Source organism: Notolabrus celidotus, chromosome 17 (genome assembly GCF_009762535.1).
Source record: "Notolabrus celidotus isolate fNotCel1 chromosome 17, fNotCel1.pri, whole genome shotgun sequence".
Classification (NCBI taxonomy): domain Eukaryota; kingdom Metazoa; phylum Chordata; class Actinopteri; order Labriformes; family Labridae; genus Notolabrus; species Notolabrus celidotus.
Window position 1 is genome coordinate 27,234,269 of NC_048288.1, and position 14,075 is coordinate 27,248,343.

General features: G+C 43.8%; 1 protein-coding gene across 2 annotated transcripts in view; it reads right to left on the reverse strand.

The window, feature by feature from the left end:
• LOC117828743 (enhancer of polycomb homolog 1-like) overlaps positions 1–14,075 on the reverse strand; it is a 51,344-nt gene continuing 37,269 nt past the window's right edge. For both annotated transcript variants that reach the window (XM_034706045.1, XM_034706044.1), the window contains 5 exons: positions 12,995–13,431; positions 5,320–5,450; positions 4,757–4,898; positions 3,358–3,760; positions 1–1,710 (listed from right to left, as the gene is read on the reverse strand). In XM_034706045.1, coding sequence (XP_034561936.1) covers positions 1,638–1,710; positions 3,358–3,760; positions 4,757–4,898; positions 5,320–5,450; positions 12,995–13,431 — 1,186 coding nt within the window. In that variant the 3' untranslated portion in view covers positions 1–1,637. The remainder of the gene's footprint in view (positions 1,711–3,357; positions 3,761–4,756; positions 4,899–5,319; positions 5,451–12,994; positions 13,432–14,075) is intronic.

Below are 14,075 nucleotides of genomic sequence, written 5' to 3' on the forward strand. Positions count from 1 at the left end.
TTCACATTTAATGCCCTGGGCTTTATTGTCTTATTTTAGTGAGAGTTCTGTCACATTTTTTTTTTAGTCTTTTCAGCCTCCAGGTGGGACAAGTAAACCTCAAGGATATATCCTGCCATTGGACTGGGCATTCAGATTCAGACAAAGACGAGAGGCACTACTAAGTAATGCTGCCTTTGTGCCTAACTCTTCACAGAAGAGAGAACATTAAATTCCCCAAAGGAAGGCACCCAATACTTGTGGTTTTTGGCCTTGCAGCCGTCTGGAGATTCTTTTTTCAAAGAAAAAAAAAAAGAAAGAAAAAGAAAGAAAAAGGGGAAGACAGGGGAGAAAACTGCTGTTTTTTTCAAGACCCCTCCCTCCGTCCCCTCGTTAGCATTTTTTGTTATTAAAAACTGGAATGATGAAACACGTACAGCGATTACTGCCCATTCACCTCCCTTATCACCTATGCATGACCAAGTAACAAAGGAACAAAAGAATGAAGTCTTTCAATAAACCAAAAGCTTACAATCAAGTTTACCACAAGAACGAGAAATCAAAAAATACAAAAATAACTCAATTTGTCGTTTTACAAAAAAAATGTTGGTGGGATCAAACAAATAGAAAAGGGGAGACTCTGCTTGCATGAAGGATGGAGGACAACCCCTTTTAAAAACAAACGGAAATACAAAAGCAGCATTGATATTTATCAAAACCATGAACAGAAACAGAAACATCACAAAAAATAGTGCTTTAATCAGAAGCAGCGGAGGCTTCTGGGAAGAGACTTCATCCCTGTTTTGTTACTTGTGTTTGGGATAATGTTAATGGAAGCTCCCAGGAAGAGAGGAGCACCTCTCTTTTAAGTGAACCACAGTCACCCTCCTCCTCTTCATCCTCCTCCTCCTCCTGGCTCTCCTGGTTCTGTATGTATGTCACCATTGATTTTCACATGATCCACAGAGAGAAGCACAGGGACCCAAAAGAAATGTGGGTGGTGGTGGTGGTGGTGGGGGGTGGGGGACCTGCTTTGTGTTCACAATATACAAAAATACCCAGGAGTCCGTAGCTACCTAACATTTACTACAGCACAGGAACCAACGAAGGTACAGTGTACAAATAAAAAATGAAACAAAAACAAACCGAAAAACAAAAAAACTGTAAACACAGCACAATAAATAGATAAAAACAGCAGGCTCCGCACCATGCACATGATGTGATAAAAACTCTTTGTCTATACAACTCCCACATCTCTCACACTCGCCACAAGTTACTTGGCTATCTTTTTTTTTACCTTTAAGTTTGACTCCCAAGTGCAAAACATCACAAATGGACAGTTCTGTATTCAAGTAATATATATACAAGGGGGGATATTACAAATATGTAGTTACTGTACAGATACTAATTTTTGCCATATTCATAATTTACACATGTCGAGATCTTGTACTTTGAACAGTAACAAAAAAAAGCAGAACAAAAATAAAGGTTTAAAAAGTATGAGAGATGAGAATTGCAAGCGAGCGGCCGGGGGGTGGGTGGGTGGGGGGGCCTCCCGTTCCATCTGTCAGTCTGCGTCAGAGTCCTGCCGTCCCTTTTTGCATTCCCGATGCTACGATGCACAGCACCTACAGAGCGGACTCCTCGCCGCACCGCTACTACGTCACCTCCATGGCCACTGTGTTGTCTGCTATACTGTTCAGTGCTGGCTTGTCTTCGTCGTGATTATCCCTGTGGGAGAGAGAGAGAGAGGAGGAGGAGAGGAGGAGGAAGAAGAGGAGTAAAGTTATTTTTCTAGCTGTCCCAGATCTCTGTGCAGATTCTGAAGAGCTCTGACGTCATGTTGTTTCAGCTCCTCTTTCAGGGAGACTTATGTGGATTCTTGCTTCTGTAAAAAATCTCCACAGCTTTATCTCTGGCAGACGGAGCGCTGGCAATATTTAGATAATATCTGCCGGGTCCAACTGAGTCCTTAAACCAAGGACGGTGTGATGATACACAGACTCTTCTGCTGCTTATCTACAAACAAACATTACGTAAAGGACTGAAAGTAAAAAGTTTCCTGTTCTCAGTTTCAAAAGGCGTTTTTCAACCGCAGGAACTTTACCCTGGAACTTGGGACTTTACCTCTGAACTACGTGCGTTTCAACCAGAGGAGCCAGGGTCTAAATTTAGTTCAGGAGTAGATAATCCCCCCCTGAAAAGCCCCTGCTTGGGGGGGTAGTACTTTTCAAAGGTCCCGGGACTTTCTGGGAGCAGGGCCTGCAATGCTGAACGTGTCTGATTGGTAGATTAACTGCTGTGTTTTTATTCCACAATAACATCACACACATCTGTGATTCTCTTGATTTAGCAGCTTGCAATAGGAGTCTTCTCTCAGCCCACCGTGAATGCTTCTCTCCCGGTGTTCCGGTTTTAAAAGTGACCCTGTAAACTGGAGCCCTTCAGCTGAACGTGTCAGTGTTTGTGGAGTTTACACAGCTGTTGAAACACAGAGGGAGTTCCTGGGAATGCAAACTAGTTTAGTTTTTTATTAAGATTTCAAAATATCCTCATCAGATATTTAATGATCGTCTAAAGACGTTTATGAGGGATGCATCCGGCTGAAAGTCTCCAGTTCACAGGGTCGCTGTTTTTAAAGCCGTGTTGAAACGTCTTTGCTACTCACGCTTATCTCCTCTCACGTGTTGATTCAGTGAATCCATCTGTGATGAAATATAGCACCATCTAAAACAGCGCCAGCTGAGTCTCTTTCATGCTAACAGGCTAACTGTTGTGTTACTCATAATGATAGCTGCCTGTCTGTCTGTTTCTATGGTGTCATCTGTGATGAATGGCCTTTTTTTTCCTCCATACTTCACTGGCCTGATTTGCACAATCTAACTAGAACTTCAGCCCGCGGTTGAAATGCAGACAACAATGGGGGCACAGGATCCTTTTAGTTCAGGGTAAAATTGTTCTGGGAGCTCAAAGACCCTGGAACTCTTGATCGAAATGCAGCTATATATAAATGTCTATGTTCATGTATGTTGTTTATTAGTGTGTGTAATGTGTTCTGCATGGAGGCATAGTTTGAGACATTAGCTAAAGACTCACGCTCTCGTCTGATTGCCCACACACCTGTGGGGACGCTGTACGTCTGTGATGTCTTGTTTACACTGTAAGCTAGTTAACCCCTATGGATACACATCTGTTCCATCTCAATGAGTGTGAAATCAACTCAAACTAATGTGATTTTAATGTGTTGGATCTTATATATGACTACACATACATGATGTTTATTCTCATGGACTTCTAGATTAACGCTCTCTCTTCCCTCTCTCTCTAAAATACGATAAAGAAAGACAGAAAGAAAGGAAACATGTCTGCCGTAGTCACCTTGAGCCCAGGTCCATGGGCGATGCTCCGGAGACTTTGGGCATCTGCAGGTTGGTGGCGGCGGACAGCTTTAAGGCAGAGGGCGGCACGTTGCCGAGGGTCCGGGGAATGTGGCGTCCGGCCAGGCTGGTGGCCGACGGCACGCTCAGACAGATGTTGTTCCCGATGAGGACCTGAGTGGTGGCAGGGGTGGCGTTGGCGGGGCTGCATCCCAGGATCCCCAGCGCTGCTGCTGCGTGGGCACTGGGGGTGGAGGTTAGGGAGGTGGGGACGGCGTTGACGGGTGAAGGTGTGGAGGAGGGCTGGAGGAAGGTCTGGGCCACGGAGGCGGTGGTGTTTGTCGTCTGGTTGGTCTGGTGGAGAGCTGTGGTGGTGTTGGAGAGGTGGAGGCCTTTGAAAACACCTGAGGGAGAGGAGGAGGAAACAGTCACTGATAAGGAAACTCATCACAGAAATCTGGAGGTACAAACTATTCTCTACTTCTGTCTTTAGGCCAGATTTAAGATTTGTATTGTGCTTATTATTCCAACTATTTCAATGGTCATCATGATCATGATTTGAAATTTGGAAGAGGGTCTATACTACGGATGGTTATTGGTAAGGAGTTCCAGAGATTAGTGGCTGCACGGCTGAAAGCTCGAGATCCCATGGTGGTTAGTCGAGCATGGGGTACAATGAAGAGCATGGAGGAAGAGGATCTGAGAGTGCGGGTAGGTGTCTATGTTTGAAGGAGATCAGAGAGGTATGGAGGTTATGGAGAGCTTTGAATATGAGCAGAAGGATCTTAAAGTCTATGCAGTATTTGACAGGCAGCCAGTGGAGTTGTTGTAGGACAGGGGTGATGTGTTCGATGGAAGGGGTTTCTGGTCATGAATTCTGGACCAGCTGAAGTTTATGGAGAAGTTTGTGGGGGAGACCAAAGAGGAGGGAGTTACAATACTCAATACAGGAAGTGACCAGGGAATTGAGGAGAATAGCGATGTTGTTAGCTGTGAGGGACGGACGCCCATTATTGATATGGGCTTCGAAGGAGAGTGTACTGTCCAGAATGACACCCAGAATGTTGACTTTGGGGGAGAGAGGAACTGTGGAGTTGTTGATAGTTAGAGTGAAGCTGTTAGTTTTGGCTTGAGTAGATTTGGAACCAATGAGAAGAATCTCTGTTTTATTGCTGTTGAGTTTGAGAAAGTTACGGGAGGACCAGGATTTGACTTCATGCAGACAGTCTATGAGGGAAGAAGGTGGAAGGACTGAGTTTGGCTTGGAGGACAGATAGAGCTGGGTGTCATCAGCGTAGCAGTGGAATTGTGAATTTTCTGAAGATGTGACCTAGAGGTAAGAGGTATAATCCAGTTTGGTCATTCTTTTAGGGTTAAATCAATAAATAAGTGACCCTCACCTGCTCCCGTCAGGACCCCGTTGACTCCGCTCGGCAGCACTAGCTCCTCTTTGGACTTGAAGGTCAGCAGCTGGTCCGTGGTGACGAGAGCCGAAGCAGCAAACTGGGCGCTGGCCTGGTCCAGAGTCTTAGACCCAAGAGCCTAGTTGTGAAACCGGAGAAAGAGAGTGTGAGAGAGGGAGCCAAAGACTTGACCACTTTGTCAAAATGTATGAAACTGCTGAGAGCGCTGAGCTCAGCACTTCTGCTGCCAAACAGGAACAGGGCCAGGGGTGTTAATTTTGCTCGTGGGAATGACGATGTGTTGCGTTTCCTCAGGATGAGTGAACCGACCTTCAACGGTTTGATTTCCATCACAGCCGATTTAGGTCACTCTGATTTACCTTATTGAGCAATCAACGTAGCAAAAACAGCTAACAGAGGACGATAAAGGGAGCTGAAGTCTGGATCTAAGCAGGGAGGATTACAACAACTCTGCTAATACTCTACATCCACACACTGACACTGATCTGTGGTATTAGAGGCACAGGTGTAGTACAGGTTGTGTGTTCACCCTCACTAACCTGTGTGTTGGTGGTTTTTGCAGGGTTGTTGGCTTGTTGCTGCTGCTGCTGCTGTTGGCTCTGCTCCATCTGCTGCTTCTGCATGAGGGCCAGCTGCTCCTGGTGCTGCTGGTACTGCTCCGCCGTGTACACTGTGGACAGGAGGGAGGAGATGCAGCGGTCAGAACAGGAGTTCAGAGGAAGTGTGGTTTGTTTACGTAGCTGAGAACTTTATTTAGAGCACCCGATCATTTCTTTCCTGCTTCGTCACATCAGGAGAATTCAACAACAAGGAGTCTTGCTTTTCTAGAGTACGAGGTTATTTCTCCTCCCGCCTAGACTCCTGCAACTCCCTTTTTTTTTGGTTTGCCAGACAAATCAATCCTTAAACTTCAACTCCCCACCAGAACCCCCTCCACCAGCCACATCACACCTGTCCTGAAGCAACTCCATTGGCTTCACATCAAATAGCCTACTGAATCATTTTTAAGATTCTGTTCCTCACTTTCAAGGCCATCAACAACCGAGCTCCTCAGCACCTCATTGAGCTCCTCCATACCAAAATACACCTCCATAGTCTCAGGTCCTCCTCTTCCACCCGACTCACCCTCCCACCTGCGAGAACCTTCAGCCACCCTCTGGAACTCTTCCCCACAGGACTTACAAAACTCACTTCTCCCACCACCTTCAAATCCTGCCTCTAAACTCACATTTTCCGCCAAGCGTACTCGCTTTAATCTGTCTTTATGGGACTGGAATGATTTTACTTTCACTTTAATCATGACTTAACTTTCATTTTTCTAGTACTGTATTGTTATTCTGTTGTATTTATGTATTTATTTATTGTTGAGTGTTGTTTTTACTGTGGTTATGTTGTAAGGTGACCTTTGTCAAGTGGATCCTAGTTTGAGGAATCAGGTCAGGGACAGATCAGGGGTCAGGCCTACAAAACAGGTAAGCCCTTTAAGAGCGGGAACAAATGAACCGCGTTGGGAGACCTGTCCTTGGCCAACTAACCGTAGTAGACCCCACTGACAGGGTCAAAGGAGATGGTATAGCAGGGGACAAGAATGTCCAGAAAGGCGTCTATAAATAAAATGTATTATTATTATTATTATTATTATTATTATTATTATTATTAGATGGGAAGCTGAAGAAAGACAGTCACTTTTTGGAGGAAAGAGTTGGGAAAGACATGCCGCAAAGAGCCCAGGTTGAAAATTGAATCTACAGCTGCAACAACTACAGCTTCTGTATATTAGGCCCGCATTTCCAACGCAGAGCTAAACCCCAACAAGGCATATTACCGTAATGTTTGGTGTAAAAGACACATTACGATACTTCTTTGTCATCTAAAAAGTAAGCTGCTTCCTGTACAACCGTGCAACCAATATACAGGTATGAAATGCAGAGATAGGTATTTAATTGCTAACACCTCAAAGGAGCCACCAAGCACTTCACTGCAAAAGCATGGTGAGGAAGAAGAGTCAAGCATTTAGGAGTATTTAGGAGAATGGTGATTGGCTCTTTGGTTTCACTTTCAAACAGCAAGTGATGAGCGGAGAGGGGTGACATGAGTCTCATGGCAAAATTTCACCAGATCCGTGTCCGATCCGTCACAGCACCGGATCTGATAGGTTTCTATTCTAGTCAATGTGTTAACTTCCACTGGATCCGCTCCGTTGCGTTCCAGCTGCGTCTCTGATCCGGCAGGTCGGAGCCCTCCGGATCAGATTCACAAGACTTCTACTTTTGCCGTAATGACAGAGCACGACGCATCAATCTCAACAGAGCAGATGGAGCGGGACAGGAAGTCAGGTACCAAAACAAAATGAAAACATCTGGTTAATTTTCAGAACAAAAAAATTCTGTTATCACCAGATCGTATTTCACTTAACTACAACAACAAACCGTCATGATGAGCGGAGCCAGGCCTGGAGTCAACAGGTCAGAGGTTTTCAGAGGATCAGAAAGACAACATGTTATCGTGATACCATCATTTTCAGTATCGCCCAGCTCTAGCTCTAAGTGTCAAGCTTACACACGCAGGACAGCTCATTCCCTCTATAGAGCCATTCAGTCAGAATATCTTATGCTAACAGTAACAGTCACTGACATCAAGTGTCTCCTCTGTGATGCCTCAGCGGGCTTCAGACAGAACAACAACACAAGGGTCTAGCTGATGTGGGCGTGTTATCACAGGCTTCCAGGTAGAGTAGATACAATTCAAGCAGGTCCAGTTTGAAGGACGATCAAACATGAACATAACGTTTCATACAACCTCAGGTGTCTTTGTGTAGCTCTCATTCAATGTGCACAATGCTGCAAGGTAACAACACAAGATGTTCTCTGTGGTGTGAGGTCACACATATCCAAGAAGTCATGTGTCATACAAATGATAAGACAGAAAGGTAACGGTCTAGTTTTACAAACAAAACCAGTTCACTGCATCAGAACAATGAAGAACGGTCAGAGCGTATGAAGTGAAGAGATGAGGGGTGATGTGGATTTATTTGACTGAGATTTAAACAGTATCAGAATCAGGACTTGTAACTAAACCTCAGATCATATCTCTCTCTCTTCATCTCCTCTATCTTTCCAACCCCAACTCGGTCTCAGCAGATGTGTGTCTAACATGAGTCTGGTCCTGCTGGAGGTTTCTGCCTGTTAAAGGAAGTTTGTCCTTGCCACTGTAACTTGCTAAATGCTGCAAAGTGCTCTGCTCATGGTGGATTAAGATGAGATCAGACTTTGTTAATAATATAACAGAGTACGGTCTAGACCTGCTCTGTTTGGAAAGAGTCTTGAGATAACGTTTGTTTTGATTTGACGCTATATAAATAAAGATTGATTGATTAAAATCTGCCAAGTAAATCTGAGTAGTTTTGTCTTCTCATCTGGAGCTTCTGATCATAAAATTGTAAATCTTTGGACTAAAAACGATGCTCCAATATGGCGGCTAACTGATTTTTTTTTTTAAACAAATAAAAGTCTAAACAAGGAAGCAAGAAAATGCTAATTTAGCAGTGAAATAAATCCTCAGGTTACTTGTAACCTTTCCTCACAGCAGATGTTTTCAATGTCCCAGCAGTGAAGCTCAGGTGAAGCTGAGGACAACAACGAATGTCCCACTGACCCAGCATGCACACTGAGGGTCTGAGTTAGGATATATTGTTGCTTGTCAGCATCTCTTTAATGCATAAATGTCTATTTTTTACATTGTTTTGTGTCTTCTACTAATAATCAGAACAGGATAACTGAGATAAAACAATCTCTCAGCTGGTCTGGGAATGCCTCGTTATCCTCCCGGAGGAGCTGGTGGAAGTGGCCGGGGAGAGTGTCTAGGCTTCTCTGCTGAGACTGCTGCCCCCAGGAAGATGGATGGAACGAAGATAAAACAGTTACTGTGCCACAGTCTGTTCCACCTTGATGCTCCTGTTTGATTTGCAGTAGTAGAAATTAATGCAAAAGGTGCTCTTGCCCGATCTACAGGGGATGCAGAGTTTGCTGATTTGACGACTCCTGTCCATGAACTTTTCCTGCATGTCTTACCCTCCCTCTCTACTCATCATGTTTCCTCTCTCTCTTCAGCTGTGTTATCAATAAGAGGCAAAATAAATGAAGGAAAAACAACAACAAACAAAGCCTGTGGATTCACTTAGGTTTTCAGTATGTGATAGATGAAAAATAAAGCATCAGTCCAGGTAGAATAATGAGTCTGCAGGGATGGCAGGACAGTGAAGTTATAGTTTTCTCCTTGTCAGAATGAGACGTGTCTGATTTTAAACTGTTGCAGAGAAGAGTTCAGAACTTTCTCAGCAGCATCGATGCCTAAATCCATGTGAGTGGAGCATCACTATCAGTCTATGGCTTGAGAAGTTTAACTTGGGCTATGATAGAGAGCTGGGCGATATTGAAAAAATGATGCTATCACAATCAAATATTTCTGAGACTAACGACTCTGCTTTGAGCTGGTAGGTTTTCAGTTTTCTTCTGCGTCACTTTCACTCATTTCAGCTGTGTTTACATTCAGCTACGAACATCTTAAAGCCCCGCCTACCTCTCATCCTGTGACATGATTGGCTGTTCAATACTGTCTTCTTCTGTCTAATGTTTTATTTATATTGAGAAAAATTATAACGCGATAATATTCATTATCGAATTATCGCCCAGCCCTACTTCCATGTAGCTTCTTCCTAATAACTGTCCTGCTGTCGTAATGAGAGGTTGGGATTTATATTGATTTATCGCCCAGCCCTACTATGAGTTCTAGCATAACAAAGCAGGGCTAAAATCAGATCTTATTCCCAACAATCTAACACTGCTACGCTGCTCTTCACAGCTTGAATTCACCTGCTCCAACGTGAAGAGGATGACAGACGAACACTGAATTGTTAATCACAGCGTGCAGAGATTAGGCTGAAATAAATACCCCCATCTGAAGAAGAAATAAAAGGTACCAAAACAAAGCAATGCCCTTTCAAGTCTCAAAGCTGTGGGCATGCTCTGCACCAAATTATATATATTTTTCAACCTCATTTCACCTTAATTACAGAAACAAGCCCGAGGTGAAAACATATTATTTCTGTGAATATAGGAATCGATCAGGAGGAGAAATAAACGCCTACAGAGCTCTTTTCTTCTTAAAATGCAGGTACCTTCAGCAGATTGTAGGGCGCTGTTTAGACCTCCTTTAGAAGATTTAAGGACTTATTCATCATCGGTCACACGTCCAGACAGAACCATAGTTTAGAAACCCTTCACAGAGGACCAAGAGAAGTTTCGGAGCAGGTAAGGTCTAGCGTCTGATGAATTCATAACCTTGAAATTAGCATTTCCCTCCTCTCCTGACCTTCACCGCTCAGCCCCACTCCAGCACGTCTCATGGATCTATTAATACATCACCATATCTAATTGACTTCCCAAAGCCATGGGAGCAGGACTTAATGTGTTATAATACGTAGAGAGGGCTGAGGCAGGAAGTTGGTGTGATTTAGCAGCAGCATGGGAGCTGGGAGCTGGGAGTGGGAACAGAGCGGTCTACCTTTGAGGCGCCTCATCAGAAAGTGAGCAGAAAGCCACGACTGAACAACAGAGCTGCCTTTCAAGTCTCAGTTTTTCTCCCCTTCTTTTTGAATATTCACATGCAGAAAATCAATTAAACAACAGCAGCCCACGTCGTTTTCTGCATGAAGACATTTTTCAATTACAGCCCTGTGCGTGCCGGCTACAGAGGAGGTGCTGTAATTATTTTTGTTTACTGTACGGAGAGATGACGAGCCAAAGTGTGACAGAGAGGATCCACTAATGGTCAGAGCAGGCGTCCTCTCATGCCTCGCCATCTGGCTGAGCTCCAGACAATCTATACTCTTTAAGGCTGTCGTTATTTATTTATTAAAACTCTATTGAGGTTGGCATCAGGACAACCGGTCCCATGAGATCATTGAAATGTAAAGCGAGAGATTAAGTCAAATATTATCTGGATTGCAATAAAGGAGGATGCAGGAGCTGTAAGTTTTGTTTAAAGGTAACATGTCAGAAGGTAGTTATCATGGCATACTGGCTCACGCCCACAAATGTTGTTTACTACATTTAAGGAACATGTTTGTTTGGCGAAGACTTCGACAAATGTCACACCATTTATGGTTTTAATAATCTTAAAAATCAACGAGCTGCTTCACAAAGCAACAGAACCAGGGCTGTGTAGCTATCTGTAGTGCTCAGCTTCTGGGTTAAAACGCTCCCTTGCTCATAGGGCTGGGCGATAATTCAATAACAATTTTCCTCAATATAAATATAACAAATGTTCGATTCAAATTTGATATATTTAAACCTGTAATTACACCAGCCATGCACTGGAAAGAGAGGGCACTAATTTGGGATGGGTAATATTCGTTCTCTTTGTAAAAATTGAAGAGTTACTTCAAATATTTTCTCATTTTAAGTACAATTTTTCATTGTTTTCACCGGTGCCTGGTTGTAATACGGTATTCCCGCCAGACGGTGGCAACAGAGCGTCTAAAAGCTGTTTGCTAACCGCATTAAGTAACAGAAGAAGAAGAATGCTAACTGCATTAAATAGCAAAAGAAGAAAAAAACATTAGCAACAGTCGCTGCAATTTTCTCCGTTTCTGAATCTCACACTTCTACACACGTATTTCCAGAGACTGAGCATGGCTGTAAAATGTAAATATAAACGCCACATCACAGAAACACTGATGTAAAGATCGAGACAGACGCTGATAGTGCCCGCTACTAGCAGCACCGCGTTCATGCTGCTAGTAAACGCGACTGCCACACAAACGGGCTGTTGACGTATAATCGTTGAATAGATGCCAATGATTATTGGTATAGTATTTTGGCTTGAAATACCCATCCCTAGCGCTAATGTGCACTGTAGGAAACGATAGCTCTCCACCCGCAACCCTTAGTGACCTTAAAGGGGAGTGCACTATTCAAAACAATACTTTATAAACTGACACACAGTATACCATTTGATATTTCTTTGTTGTTAATTCAACCTGCAAATATGACTGAATGCTGGTGGTGCTAGCTCTGCTAACTTAAGACACTCAGCAAACCAATTAGACGTTGTTTACCCACAGACTTCAGAACATACCTACTTGAAATCACAATTTTGAAGAGCTTCCTTGTCAATACTGGAGGGAGTAACAAGTCATATACACCTAGCATAAGACTGAGTCAACAAAAACAGTGAAGCCACAAGTGCCAACCAAGCAGCAACCTCCGGTCTAAAAATACGAGTCAGTTGTAGAACTGCAGTTCATTGAGGACCCGCTTGAGGCTGGCCCCCGAAGTACCGGAAACCACACACACACCAATTCAAAAAAGACGATCTTTACAGCAGAAATAAAAACGTTTACAGTCTGGTACAAAAGACGAGTGTAGTTTGGATTGCTCATTTCTCTGTACGGGGGGGGAATTTTTTCACAACGTGGTAATGTCAAAGATATTGAGATTACTAGTCTTCCTAAGAGAGGCACAGCTGACTTGAGTGACAGGCGGGAACACTGTAGCTGTTGGCTAGGAGGCTCAAAGCCCACCTCTTTACATCACTATCGCTCAACAGCAGCAATATGGCTCCCACCGACAATTGGCCTCAAAACGGCGCTTCAGAAACAGATGGGTGATGTCACTGAGACTACGTCCATTATTTATACAGTCTATGGTGCCAAGTGAAGTAATGACAATCCAAAACCACAAAAATAAACAGCCTCAGTTATGATAAACAAAACCAATTTGAAAGTTTCAAACAAACAAAAGATATCAAATTATGTCAATAATTTGTGCGAATTGCTTCAAACACAGCGGGGCACTTGGCATAAAAAATAAAGACCTTTGCCTTTATTTTGTGACTGCTGTTCAGACAAACTACTTTTCTGAACTCCTGCTTTAATTAAAACAGAGAACACAAAGGGCAGCCAGCCTCGGATAAATTAACTTGTAGACATCACTGCCATAAACCCAAACCTCTGAGACTGACAGCTTATCAGAAACTAAAACAAACTCAGTCGCTGCGATGCCAGGAAACCTTTGCTTACAACACAATCAGGCAGCAAAATGTGACTCCTTTCGACTCTGAGCCAATGACATTATTTACAGGAACAGTTTTTAGACGTATAATGCCAACGAGGCAAACACTGAGCAGCGAAGCACAGAAAACAAACTGACTCACCATTGACAGGGTTGGGGGCTGGGCCAGTGCGGTTCTGGGAACTGGCTCCTCCAGACAGGGTCCGGGTAAGTCCTGACACGGTCCGGCTAAAATCCCTAAATCCTCTGCGAGACAAGTCTCCTCCACCCAAGGGGTGATGGGATAGCGTCCGTGGTCTGAAGTGCCTCCAGCGGCATGATTTAATGTTCAAAAGAATCTGGCTGAGGTCCATGGGTGTTGATGATGATGATGATGATAATGATGACGTTAGGGGTGATGAAGAGGAAGGAGGATGGGAGGAGCTGGCTGGGTCCGAGGTATTGGTTTCTGAGGTACTGGCGTTGGAGTTGCGGAGCGGAGAAGTTGGAAGTGGCGAGGAGAGTGGTTCGGGCTCCGGGTCAGAGTCCAGGCTCTGACAGATGCTGTCTAGATCTGCGTGCGCTCTGTCCAATAAGCTCCTGAAACACAAACACAGTCATTTCAAAAGAAAGTCCCCCTCGGCGAGTCACTATAGGTCACACAAGATGAAACATGCTGTAATCATTAGAAGTGCATTACAGCATCCACATCCTCTGGTAGAGAGCGGAGTATTGCTCAACTTCTGTGCATACCAGTCACGTAATTACAACGTCCACTGGGCCAGCACCAATTATAGCTGCGTGCCGCACAACACAGGGCAAAAACATGCAGTTCTGCAGTGAGGAGAACAGTACACTTATGTAATGGAACAAAGCTTTAGACTTTAGAGCCGTGCTGCTGAGGCTTCATGAAGCTGTTTGCTTGTTAAAATCCAGAAAAAGACAGACAACAGCTATTTCAGGTCCGGAGCTCTCAGCTGCTTTATTAATAGTTCAGTCTGCTGCAGAGCGACTACAGCAGGAGACATTTAAATCTGAACTCTTAAGTGACCTTTTTAGACAATTTACATGATGCACTTCTTGGTTGTATAAGAATATTTTCACCATCTATTATCATTGGAAACTGACTGTATCAGTATCGTCAATGCAGACGTAGAAAACCAGGATTTACTTCTATTTTACAACTCATGTATCTCGCTTCCCTTTATGCTTTCCTTGAAATCATCCCTGATGTCTACAACACT